The sequence below is a fragment of the Dasypus novemcinctus genome, chromosome 1, assembly GCF_030445035.2.
Source record: "Dasypus novemcinctus isolate mDasNov1 chromosome 1, mDasNov1.1.hap2, whole genome shotgun sequence".
Classification (NCBI taxonomy): domain Eukaryota; kingdom Metazoa; phylum Chordata; class Mammalia; order Cingulata; family Dasypodidae; genus Dasypus; species Dasypus novemcinctus.
This window is the reverse complement of record NC_080673.1, coordinates 128423999-128437052: the sequence shown is the minus strand read 5'-3', so window position 1 is coordinate 128437052 and position 13054 is coordinate 128423999. Positions and strand designations below refer to the sequence as shown.

Here is a 13054-nt window from a genome sequence, read left to right as displayed (position 1 = left end):
TGAGACAATTGGGTAGCTTTTTCCTCTGCAAACGAGATTAAATGGAAACAGGAAATTTGGAATTCCACTGGAAACTGAGAGGCTTTGAATTCATTAGTGGCCCCACCTCCCTTTCATATTATTCTCCTTAGCTTTCTTAGGTGGCTGGCTGTGTGACTGGCGACTCATCATCGCTGATAGGGAGCAGTGCCAGAGAACAGCTGTAGCATCTGTTTCTGAGCGGATCGTGCCTTTAGAAATGCCTCTTGCCCACTTGTCACATTGCTTACCTCCTACCCCCATTTTCTTCTGAGTACTGCAGACTTTGTCAGAGTCCCTGGAATGCACATGTGGACCTTGTCATTCCCAATTGGGAGACTTTCTGCTGATTTGCAGTTTTTAACACTAGGCTGTTACAGGCATTAGTCACTTTGACTTTCAATAGAGAGACTGGTCTTTGGAAACTTAAGAAAAGTTCTTTTTATTGTTGCTAATTTTTGACATCCAGCTAGATTTAACCTCTCACTGTTTACACTGACTTTAGAAAAAAACATTCTGTCCGTGAGAAAAAATGCTTCCACTTCTTACGAAGTATGGATGGTTATCTGCTGCAAGGGGTTTTACTAATGATGCTTCCATCCCCACCTCCCCAAAGGAACCAGGGTTGGGTGCAGCAGCCAGGGCTCTGCTCAGATATCCATTTCTGGGGAGTGCTTTTCGGCAGTATTTTCTTAATTGTTATGTGAGAAATCTAATTTCCGATGGGACTAGAACACAATGCTGGTCACAGATGAACCAGCCAGATCTGGACCTAGGAAGGAAGTGGGACAAGTTAACTGTTTTATTTGAAGGTAGGATACAGAGAGGACAAAAAGGAACAAGAGGCAGCAGTTAAAGAATGAGAACTAAAGCAGCTCTGTATTTTCAGGCCTTACGAGTCCCTCAGTAAATAGTTTGAATTCTTTATGTGTGAAGTGGTCAGTGGTCAGTAATGGAGAGAGGGGAGATCAGGCCCCAGGGCACTCACTGGGCTCCTGCCACCACGTCTCCACTTGGCCCTTGCATCGGGAACAACAGTCACTTACCACTGTCTCTGTTTCCTTATCTAACTGCTGTGAAGCATCATACTGGCTACAAATTTTTGTGAGTCTGTTGGGGGTGGTGTTAGAGAAGGAAAACCAAAGGATCCAAGTCATGGATTTTAAGGCTCAGAAATAGAAACCAGCTGGTAGACTGACTGCAGCTGTGTCCGTTAAGAGGGCTGGGTGGGAAAAGTTCAGCCAAAAAAGAAGTGGTGGGTGCTCAGTAAATGTTGGAGTTATTGCATCTGGGCAAAGAGGAGAAAAGCTAACACAATACTGGTGGCTTCAAGTCTTCACTGTCCGATGCAGGGTGTGGAGAGGATAGGGGAGGTTTTAGGATGATTAGATAGTAGACTTTCTCTTGTACAAGGGAGTGTAGATTTGATCAGTGTTAGCAATATATAAACTAACAGATGTCATCTAGGACCTCTCAGACACCTTAAAGTAGATATTGCCATTTGGCATAAGAAAATGGGAGGAAGGATAGATTTGAACTGAGAATGGGGGATAAGATGAGTTCCAAAAGTCTTGCAACAGGCGGTTATTTTAAAATTGAGAAAACTGAGGCTTAGTTAAAAGATTTCTCTTGGTTGCACAGCTAAACGATGGCAGAGTTGAGACTTGCCTCTGAGCTCTCTGGTGCAGCAGATCAAGCTGCTCTGTACCATTCTGACTTTTTGCTCACTCTAACCACTCTCAGTGCCACCTGGTTCTGCTGTTTAAACAACAAGAGCAAAAACCAACTCATATTTTATTCTATCACTTACACATTCCCTGCAATAAAAAATTGCAAGCTTACCCCCTTGAAAAAAGAGTAACACTATGTGATACTGAATGGTTATTGATTTCCCCCTTTTAAAAACTTACTATTTACTTTCTATTAAACTACAGGTTTTTTTTTTTTGGTAATAATTCAAATGTTACAGAAACGTAACACTTCATAAAATTTCTCTATAGTCCTACCACTCCCAAAGAAAATGATTTCTCTGCTGTGAGTTTTTTGGAGACGATTACTTAAAGATAGCATATAGAATTGGGGTAATCACTCAGTATCAATAAAGTATTTTTAATTTACCTGGTGGGGTTTTCTGGTTTTTTTTGCTTTTTTTTTAAAAACCCAGTGGCATACAAGCATTTATTCCTCCCCCCCCCCCCCCCCCCCCGTCCTCCCACCCCTGCTGTTTTGGCTGCCTGTGTCCATTCACTGTGTGATCTTTTGTGTCTGTTTCTTTTTGTCTTCTTGTTTTCTCCTCTAGGCTTCACCGGGACTCGATCCTGGGGACCTCCAATGTGGGAGAGAGGCTCCCTATCGTTTGCACCACCTAAGTACCTGGTTTCTGTTGCATATCGCCTTAACTCTCCCCTGTGGCTCTCTTTTGTTGTGTCATCGTCTTGCTGCCTTGTCTTTACCAGGAGGCCCTGGACGTGGAACAGAGGTCCTCCCATGTGTTAGACCCATGTGGTGGCTTCAGCCACATCTGCTTCCCCTGGTGGATTTTTCTAAGGTGGCTCCCTTAATTTGACTGGCAGACCTCATTTACCTGGCTTTGTGACTTGGGTTCTTGGCCCCTTTTCCTTTTCAGCTCCAGCTTCCAGCTGGGCTACACTCAAGTTCCTTCCCCATACCACCATATAGTTTTCCTCCTGTTCCCCTCTTCTTCCTGGCTCTCTCTGTTCTGCTTCTTGTATGACACAACTTCTTAGGGGCTTTCTTGGCTCTGACCTTGGGATTTGATGGTATAGATGACAAGCAGAGTGGCAAATGTCGCTCGAGTCATCGCTAGAGAATGTGGTCCTCATTGGTAATGGATGCATCAGATGTTTTATATTATGAAAATCACCCCAGAAATGCCTAGTCTTGCAAACATCCTGACATAGGCTTCATAGTTGTGGGCCGGGTTGATAATTTGCATTCCAGTGTTTTCCCTTTTGCATGGGAACAAAAGGCGTTTCCTATCTTCCCACAAGCCTTCCTTTCTTTAAAAAAGAATATGAACCAATTCAGTACTTTTTAGAACATAGTTAGAGGAGAGTATATATTTATAAAACTGACCACCAGTGCACCTGGACAGTTGTGAACCAGAATTTCTCCACATAGTGGGAAGCAGACAGTGGACTGTCAAGGATTTTATGTGATGATAAGGAAGTTCTTTTTTGATTCTCCTTAGACTTGGTGCCATCTGTACTACTGAAACAGGACCCCAGAAAAAGCCACTATACTGAAAATGAGGGAGGGATATGAAGCTCTTCTTTTGGGGAAAAGGCAGAAAGCAAAGGAGGTATGCCTTGTACTTCTCTGGCCCTTCTGCTGCCTGAAGTTCCATCTCAGCTCCACTTAAAATTGACATCCATTTTCTTAAAACATGAGCCTTAATCATTTTCTTCTTCTCCCTTTAGGCAATACTGTCAGAAAGACTCTGCTTTCATCTGAGTACAAAAAACCTGCATATCAACTATACTTAGGAATAATATACTAAATTAGTATCTAACAGTGCTGCAGAATAATACATGTTTTTATGAGGTATAAGCTGGGAGATTGGCTCAAAGAAAGAATGTATAGTTAATCATATGAGTTATAAGATTGCATAGTATACCGTACTTTGGATAGCTTATGATTATATATTTGTGACTATTTGATTAATATCTATGTACCACATTAGATTGTAAATTCCATGAGTTAGGGATACTTAGTTTTCTCACCATATCCTTAGCATTTAGCACAGTGTTGGGCAGTTTGGTATGCATTAAATAATTGTTGAATGAGTGAAAGCATGAATACAGGCTTATTTTATTTCTTTAAGACATGTGACCAACTTAAACAGAATAATTATTTATAGGGTTTTGTTCTTGGGATAGGAAAACCACATCTCAGAAATCTTGCAGAAGACTGCAGATAGAACTGAAAGGATATGTTATTTTGTTTGATTTCAGCAAGGCAGTTGTAGAGGGTAGGTATATCATTTTTTTAAACTGTCGTATTTATTGTGTTAAAAAGCAGAAATGAGAAGTTCAAGTGGAAAACACAGAGATAGAATGCATACAAATTTCCATTAGGTTTGGCATTTCCCAGGGCAGCTGATAGAAACTTCTTTCATGGGTCATTTAAAAATTGAGCCAGTCCAGATCAATTACCAGAAAATTTTCGCTCTGTGTTGACTTTCCCCAAGCAAACTGACAGGGTTGGATTTATGGGTCTCAGATTTCCAAACTCAAGAAACCTTAGAAATAGCATTAGAAACAGGACATGTTGCTGAGAGGTCATTTGGCTAAATCTCCTCATTTTACAGATGGGGAAGCATAAGCCTGGGGATTAAATGGCTTGGATCAATATAAATTATTATCCATAAACTGAGACTTTAAGAAAAATGTAATCACCACTTCCTGTAAATAAAATCTCTAGTCCTCTAAAAGAAGTTACTTCTTAAATTAAAAAAGAATTTAAAACTTTAGCGGGGAATAATTTAAATTTTAAGGTGGGATATTTCTAAACTTAAATTGTAATATCTGTGTGTAAAGGTAAAGTTTAAGTCTGTTCTCAAAACATGTATCACCTTGGTAACATGCTCTCTAGCTTCCCCTTGCTGATAAGGATCAGAAGCTGCGGGCTACTTAACCACAGGCAGGGAGGGCTTCACTCTGAGAATGTGAATAGAATCCTTTTAGGACACTCAGTTTATTAATTTCAGAGACACTGGGTGGGGTTAAAATGGAAGCAGAGGTGAAGATGGGAAATCCAGACTGGTTTTCAGCCACGGAGGATGTTGATGCTGGAATGTGGTCCTGTGGCTTCCCCACCCAAGGCCGCCCTGCTTAGTTTAGAGTGGAGTTTCTTCGTACTAGAATCCTCATTCCGCTTTCCCTTACTTTTTGTTTCCTCTCTTCTTCCCTTAGTTATTTTACTTCATTGGTTCCCAAATCCAAGGGCTTTGCTCATCAGCTTCTCCTGGAACGCTGAATTGTAGACCTAGCAGCAGTAAGAGAAACTCGTAATTCATTTCAGATTTTAAGATTACAGTTGTCTCTTTCCTCCCACCTAATTTTGGGAAAGATAAGCCACGTTTATTGAGGACCTAGTAAGTGCTAAGAATGGTCATATATAAAAAACATTTCATATTTCCTTAACTTCACTCAACAATCCTGCCAAGTGTCCTATTTGTCACCAGCAGAGGAGTAGAGACTACTGAGAAGCATCAAGCCTATCCCTGTCTGACTCCAAGTCTTTTACTTTTATGTCTGTGGTGAAGCAAGATCTGGAGTTGTGGAACCTAAATTATTCTGGGTGTATTTTAAAGCAGCACACAGAGCATAGGTATCGGTACACATCCTTACATACTTTTCATATTTACCTCAATAATGAAGCCAGCTGGCCATCTGAAACACTGGTCAATTGTACACTTCAGAGTGCATATTCATAATACAGGGACCCTGTGGGCATAGGTAGCATTTATCCAGAAAGCTTCTGCAAGCTGTACTTCTGTTTTCCCTGGTAGATTTAGGGGGATCCAGCCCTTCCCAAAGGTGTCCCCTCTATTTCCTTAGGTAAAAGCCACTTCTCTCCTCTCAGGCTTCCCATAGTTAAGATCATGGTATTTATCACTGTTATCCTTAGTAGTATTACATTTTTGTATGTCCTGTCTCTACTGAAACATTGTAAACTTTATAAGGACAGGAATTGGGTTTATCAGTGAATAATAAAAATAACATTTTAGCTCCCGTGGTGCTTTTGGAGCAATGAGTATTTTTGAATGAACAAATAAATAATTGTCTATGTGGTGGAGATTTTCTAAAAAGAGAAAAAATGAAATAGTCCAGTTAAAAACTGGTTATTTTGTTTTATACCAGAAGGTTTAGTCATAACCCATTTCATGATGAAATGGACTATAGAACTCATGTAAGTACAAACATTAGATAGATTAGCAGATGGAAGGCTAAATCAATTATGGTCTTATGTTTACTTAGTGGCTTCCTGTTGGCATTTTTGCTTCAAAAATGATCAAAACTAAGCTTTATTTTATGGGTGTCACATGCCATTGATTGCAAAAAGTCAAAGTCTGATCTTGGTAGTGCCAGAACCAGTGAAAATATACTTGCAGCTACTTTGCCAATTCTAATCTTCAACTTCAACTTCTACCGCCTAGGGCTGCCAAAGAATTAAGGTTTTAGAGAATAATTTTTCTTTCTCTTTTTAACACACTGGATTTTTATAGCAACAGAAATTATTAGGTTGTCTGGGCCTATCTGAGAACTTATTTAATCGTCACGAGACAGCACGAAGGTAATGACTGAGTACGAGGCCTCTAGACCGTGACTTCCTGGGTTCATATTTTTACTCAGCTTACTAGCTGTGTGACCTTGGGCAAGTTACTAAACTTTGGTACCTCCATTTTCTCAACTGTAAGTGGAGGTTGATAATAATAATAACTACCTCATGGAACTGTCAAAAGAAATAAATTAATTCACTCATGTTTAGGGCTTTTATGAACACTGGAATGGTCAATAAAGGTTTGCTATTAATATAATGATGATGACCACAGAATGCCAAATAGCTTGAGTCACCTTTATCCAATCTGTATTTTCCTTTAATTGGTAAGGGGAATGTTCACTGTACTTCTCCCTGATATTTCATAATAAAGGTAATGTTGGAGATAAAACTGGGATGGGATATGAAAAATTTAGCTATGTGGGCCTTGCATATTGTATGCCATTCCATATTCAATACTGTAAGTAAACCCTGATTTGGGGTCATGGGAAGGAACTTGTCTTCAGAACAATAAGTAATTCAGTTTAACTGTAGTGTCAGGGTTCCACAGGGAGAAGTGGGGGATGTGGTGGGAATAGAGATTTGGTTTCAGCCCAGGGAGGGCCTGAGATTACAACCTTTAGAGTTGGGCTTAATGGCATTCGAGCAGAGAGAATCTTTGGTAGCAAGGTAGAGAGGAAGAAGTAGAGAGCGATGGGAGCATGGCAGGGAGGCTGTTAATAGGAAGAGAGAGAAGGATGTAGCATTGGTAAGACTTGGGCATTGATGGGGGAAGTGGTCTCAAGGATAGGTAAGTGCCATTAACAGAAATATGAAGCTCTGGAGAAAAAATGAGTTTGGGATAGAGAATAGATAGATGGTACTACCCAAGATAACTGCCCGTATGACAGAAATTCAGATCTGGAACCCAGGCAGAAGAGATTGTTGTTAGAGATAAAATTAGGGGAGTCATTTCCAGATAGTGTTAATGCCATGAGAATATATGAGATTCCCTGAGACTGGGCCTATAGACTTAGAGCCGAGATTCCTTGGATAGTGACAGCTAAGGCAAGAAGCAATAAACATGGTACAATAAAATTCTGGAGCGTAGGAATTCAATTCAACTGTTATGTGTGAGTCACCAGATTCATTGCTCAGAGCTGATGCTCTTATTTGCTACTGCACTTCCCAGTTTTTAAAGCCAGTTCATGAACCAAAGGAGGAATTTCCTATTTCCCTTTTCCCCCATCATATACTGATAGACTCTCAGGATTCTATTAATACCAGACAGAGAATTGGGCTCAAATTATGAAATTTAAAAATTTCATTTTATATATATATATATATAAATATATGTGTGTGTGTGTATGTGTGTGTATTACAAAGTTACAAGGCAGGGAAAGATATAACTTTAAATTTCAAAGATTTCAAGATCAAACTGTTTTATAACTCTTCATTTTGTATGTGGTTTTCAATGGGTATAAAAATACTCACTGGGTGTGTGGGTGGTTTCGGGTGTTTTGGAAACGGTGAGAATATGAGATGCTGAGCATTGGTTCTGGGATGAGAGCTATAATTACTAACTCTGATTCTTTCCCTGGATTGGCTCATGGGTGAATATCTGGTATCTAAAAACCCAACGATCTAGAATTCAGAGCAATTAATGACTACTCCCCTCCACCCCTGTCCCGGAAATTCAAATAATTTTTATTGCGATGGAGAGGAGCAGGAATCTAGGCTGAGCGTCTCTTTTGCCTTGTTTCTTTTCACTCCCTTCACTTACTGTTCAAGTCAGCAAGTAACAGAAGTGAAGGCTGGTGGGATGGCTTCTCCTCGCCTAGTACACAACAGCCACTGCACAGCTGTGATGGAAAGAGTTCTAAATATAGCCCAGGACTCATTTCAAATCTTTCTCCCCCAAGTCTTGGTGGATGTGGTAAACACCCTAAAAATACCTGCTCTCGGAACCTCTGAAGTATCTAAGGAGGAAGGGGCAGGTACAAGAATTGGGGCCATTAGAAGTAAAGGTTTTACCAGCAACCAGAACTGCTGCCCACTGGGGCCTGCTCTGAAAGCTGTTTAGTGAACCGTTGACCACGCCATCCTGTTCAAGGCTAAGGGCCTGCTTTAGAGTCTCCTCTTCACTGTTGGCAAGTTTCAAGGAAACTATTCATAGACTAAGCATTTGTTCACTGTCCTGTTGACCTCAAACCTGCAGCTGCCACCATGGTATTCAAACAGTGTGGTAATTATTTTAGTCTTATTTCACAAAAACAGAATTTTAGAGCTGGCAAGGACCTTTAGGAATTATATTGTTCATAAGACATTCCATTGAAATCACTGCATTTATGGTGTCACATTTCTCTGTCTATATAGTGACCATAGAGATTTAGAAATGGGACCTCGATCCTTGGCTATGACAAGAAATCATTCTTATGATTATATAGCATAAAACAAACAGAAAGGTAATGAAAGCCAGACCTTTTTTTAGGAGGTACTGGGGATTGAACCCAGGACCTCATACATGGGAAGCAGGTGCTCGGTCATTAAGCTATACCTGCTCCCCAATGAGAGTTTTTTTCCCTTCCTGTTTGATTTTTTGTTTTGATTTTAGGAGACGAAATATCAAACCTGGGACCTTGTATATGGGAAGGAGGTGCTCAACTCCTTGAGCTACGTTTGTTCCCCAGACAGTCTTTTAAGAGCATCAACTATTTGATCCTATGCAGGCTTTTTCTTTTTCTCTGAAAAATATGGAGCTTTGAGATTCATTTTGACACTCAAACTTCAATATTTGAATGTAAAGTTCATTGGCAACATAGCTGAGCATGAGGGATCTTGTTCAGGCTTTTAACATCTAATTTCTGGAAATTCAACTATAACTGTTGAACTGTAAGTTGAAGACCCTCTGCTTTCCAGGGAATTAAAGATTTAGCAGATTATCGCCAACCAGTACATGGAATGCATTCAGAGTTGAGGGGGGCAGTCAGCACCATCTCATTATTATGGCATAAATCACCTGACTTATTTTATTCTGGTCTTTATCAGTAAACACTGAGAAGATCTAGTGAGTGCAGAAACTGTGCTGGGAGCTGTATAGTGAGTGGAGAGCAAAGCAGTCTCAAGAAGGCTGTACAGCTGATGGAGGAGATAGCACCAATTCATGCCTTGAGTCGTTTTAAACATGTTGCATTATGGCAGTTACATTATTTCCATAACTGAAATAAGTATGTACCCTCCTTCTCAAAACTCCTTTATGTATCTGGAAAAGTTTCTTTCGTTCTCTTTTTCTCTCTTTCCTTCTCTCTCTCTGTCAGTCTGTCTTTCTGTCTTTCTTCCTCTCTTTCTCTCTCTCTCTCTCTATGTATTGAAAGTAAATTGGGGAGGCGGATGTGGGTTAAGTGTTTGGGCTCCCGGCTGCCATATGGGAGGTGCAGAGTTCAATTCCCGGGACCTCCTGTTGAAGGCAATTCCCGGGACCTCCTGTTGAAGGCAAGCTGGCCTGTGCTGCGAGCTGGCCCACGTGGCAAGCTGGTCCGAGTGGAGTGCTGGCCTGTGCAGGAGTGCTGGCCTGCATGGAAAACTGGCCTGAGTGGAGAGCTGGGGCAGCAAGATGATTCAACAGAAAGAGACATGGAAGAGAGACAATAAGAGACACAGCAGACCAAGGAGCTGAGGAGGTGCAAGACCTTGAGCACCTCTCTCCCACTCTGAAAGGTCCCAGAATCGGTTTCCAGTGCTGCCTAAAGAGAAGACAAGCAGACACAGAAGAACTCACAGCAAATGGACACAGAGAGCAGATAATGGGGGGTGGATATGCAGCACAGGGAGAGAAATAAAGAAATCTTAAAGAAAAAAAAAGTAAATTGAAGATCTTTCTTGGGTGATGGAATCTATTAAAATGGGTAGGGTTTTTAATGTCACTTAAGGGCCCAATCTCTTAATGCATATTTGAAATAGTCACTTCTAGAGGATTAAATTTCCCTGGACCAATATACTTATAATGAGGAATGAGGTGCCCTGGGAGAGTCTGCTTTAGGATACTGATTTTTGTGGAAAGAGCATAGCTTGGGGTTGTTGGTACCTTCTGTAATGCAGAAGCCAAGGATGTTATGTAGTCCATGGACATAAAAAGGAGAAGGGGGAGGGTAATCTGTAAAGTACCTAGGTGGCAAGGTTCATGGATTCTCAAAATTCCCCTCTGAAATTCCAGAATGAAGAGCTTCGAAACTTGTCCCTTTCTGGCCATGTTGGATTTGACAGTCTCCCTGACCAGCTGGTCAACAAGTCTACTTCTCAAGGATTCTGTTTCAACATCCTGTGTGTTGGTAAGTGATCCATCACCTGTTGCCAAATAAGAAGTCTGGCCCTTAAGTAGAGGTGGAAAACTGCCAGAGGGGCACATCTCAGGGCATTAATAGGAATGATAATTTTACTAGTTTTTTTTTTTTTTTTCCATTCATAAAGCAGAGTAATAATGCCTGTTGCTCATGCTGCAGAAACAGTTACAAAGATTGAGAGTTGGATTTGGGTAAATGCTTTGTAAGCTTTGTGGTATTACCCAAATTATTATTATTATTTTTATTTGTGTCATATAATTAAGCAATTGGTTGGTTTAATAGTTATTTAAATACTTATTTTTATTTTTGGTTGGGGAAGGGTCTTAGCTGTGGGAAGTTTAGAGAAAGAACTGAGCTGCACATAGTAAGGTAGTTTAAAAGTCTTGTGAGACTTTGTTTCTAGGGTCTGTGGCTATAGTGCAATTGTAATCTCCATTGAAGTTCTTTTTAAAGATATGCTACATAAAGTAAATAAAATCCAGAACTACTCTAACTACTTCAACAAGTATAATATTTAAAGCTTTTACTTATACAGCAAAATGATTTAAAATTCTATTTTATATATGGAATGAATTTTCTGCCTAAATTATTGAATTAACCTTCCTTCCTTAAATTGGGAACTAAATTGACCTTAGTTTGTTCCTGGAAGTGGAAAAGATCAAAGAGATCTGGCGTATATAGTATGCTTTTTTCCTATACCTTAAATGTGGTACTTTGGCCCAGATCTCTGGACTTGGAGTTTTTCTTCTTCTCTCTAACCATTTCCTTTTTAAACTTATAGGAGGAAGTTAGTAAAAAGCGGGGAGGGGAGAGGGAAATGTATAAATCTTCTGTTAGGTTGAAGTAGTGGAACAGAAAATGACCTTTTCCTTCAACCTCCCTGCACTCTTGATAAGTGACCAACCTGAACAGCAGCAAGGTGATTTGGGCTGTGTTGTTTTGTTGCCATTATTCTCTGGGCATGAACTTCTGAGACAATGCTCTGAGACAGACCAAAAGGTATTCTTACAATAGCCGAGTAGACTGTCTTTCTCCTAAGCTTGGCAGAATGTACCAGACTTCTGTCTCATGTCAAAGGAAAATGAACTGGATTTAGAAAAGGTGTGTGTTCAATTTGCTTATTAGTTAATGGGAGAGAGGAATTTCTGAGGGAGGCAGATATTTTCCTTTTGTAAAAACTTACTGAGGAACTTGTTTAAAGAAGCCTCTGTCCTGGGCATTCATTAGTAGAAAGCCACAATTGGCTTGTCCCTAGACTGCTTGCTCTCTGGTGTTAGGTCTTAAGCCCTGGAGAAGAGAATGACTGGACAGAAACATGACCAAAGCAGCTGACTCCCCTTTTCCCTACATGAAGCCTTTTAAAATTCAGCAGGAGATCTCCTGAATGGCAGCTAGTTCTACAGAGTGGCATAAATGAGTTGTCTTTTTATCTTACAGTAAAGGCTCATTGCTGAGGAGGGCAGTTCTTCATTAGCATAGCAATTTGTTGGCAATTTGTTGTTTTTCTATTGAGAAGTGTGCTAAATTGTAATCCTAGGCCAATTACTATTCAGGCTTCTCCCCTCTGCCTCCTCTAGTCCTGTCTCCAAAATCAGCTTCAAGAATATGTCTGATAGTTATTATGTCCCTGCTCCCACTCAGTCAGACTTGCTGGAAGCACTTGGTTTGACAGAATATGTGGTGTGGTAATGGGATGTGTTAGCTTAGTCGTTGATCCTTTGTGTTAAAGAGCATGATTATGATCTACTTGGAATTCCTCACACGCCACATCAGAGCTGCCCTATTGGATTTCTAAAGCAGTTGCTATTCTGACTCTCCTGGGTGGGTGTTGAAACTTGTGATTCTTGGATTTTTATTCTGGTTCCATTCTTAAGCATGTTTAAAATTCGCATTTCAAACTAATAAAATAATGCATGCTTGTTTATATAAAATCTTCTCTTGTCCCCTCTTCCCTTTCTCATTCCCCAGAGACAATGGTAAGGAATCCTAAAAACTTTCTACATCTTTCTGTATTAGGAAATTATTTTTGGTGTCTTAAAATGACACAAATTTATTACCTTCCATTCTGTAAGTTAGAAGTCCAGCAAGGGTCTCATTGGACTGAAATCAGTAGCAGTATTCCTTTCTGAGACCTCTAGGGGAGAAAGTTTCCTTGCCTTTTCCAGCTTTTAAAGCCTGCCCACGTTCCTTGGCTCCTGGCCCCCTTCCTCCATCTTCAAAGCCAAGAATGTTGCAGCTTTCTTTAACTGTTCTTGTTTAAGGAAAATTTCCTCTGAGAATTGCAGAAATCCAGTTTCAAACTCTTTTAAGTACCCCCATCTCCACCCCCCAATACAAACACACAGGAAAGGTAGTGTATTGTGTCTTGCAACTGAGAACTAGCTCCAGAATTCAGAGACTGTCCCCGCCTCTGA

The 13054-nt window shown here is 40.4% G+C and overlaps 1 protein-coding gene across 4 annotated transcripts in view; it reads left to right on the top strand.

The window, feature by feature from the left end:
• The window catches only part of SEPTIN11 (septin 11), a 106738-nt gene that overhangs the window by 40479 nt on the left and 53205 nt on the right, over positions 1-13054 (top strand). For all 4 annotated transcript variants that reach the window (XR_011649118.1, XM_023582824.2, XM_071215927.1 and 1 more), the window contains exon 2: positions 10514-10628. Coding sequence is in view for 3 of the 4 variants with exons in the window: in XM_023582824.2 (XP_023438592.1) it covers positions 10514-10628 (115 nt within the window). In the remaining variant the exon portion in view is untranslated. The remainder of the gene's footprint in view (positions 1-10513; positions 10629-13054) is intronic.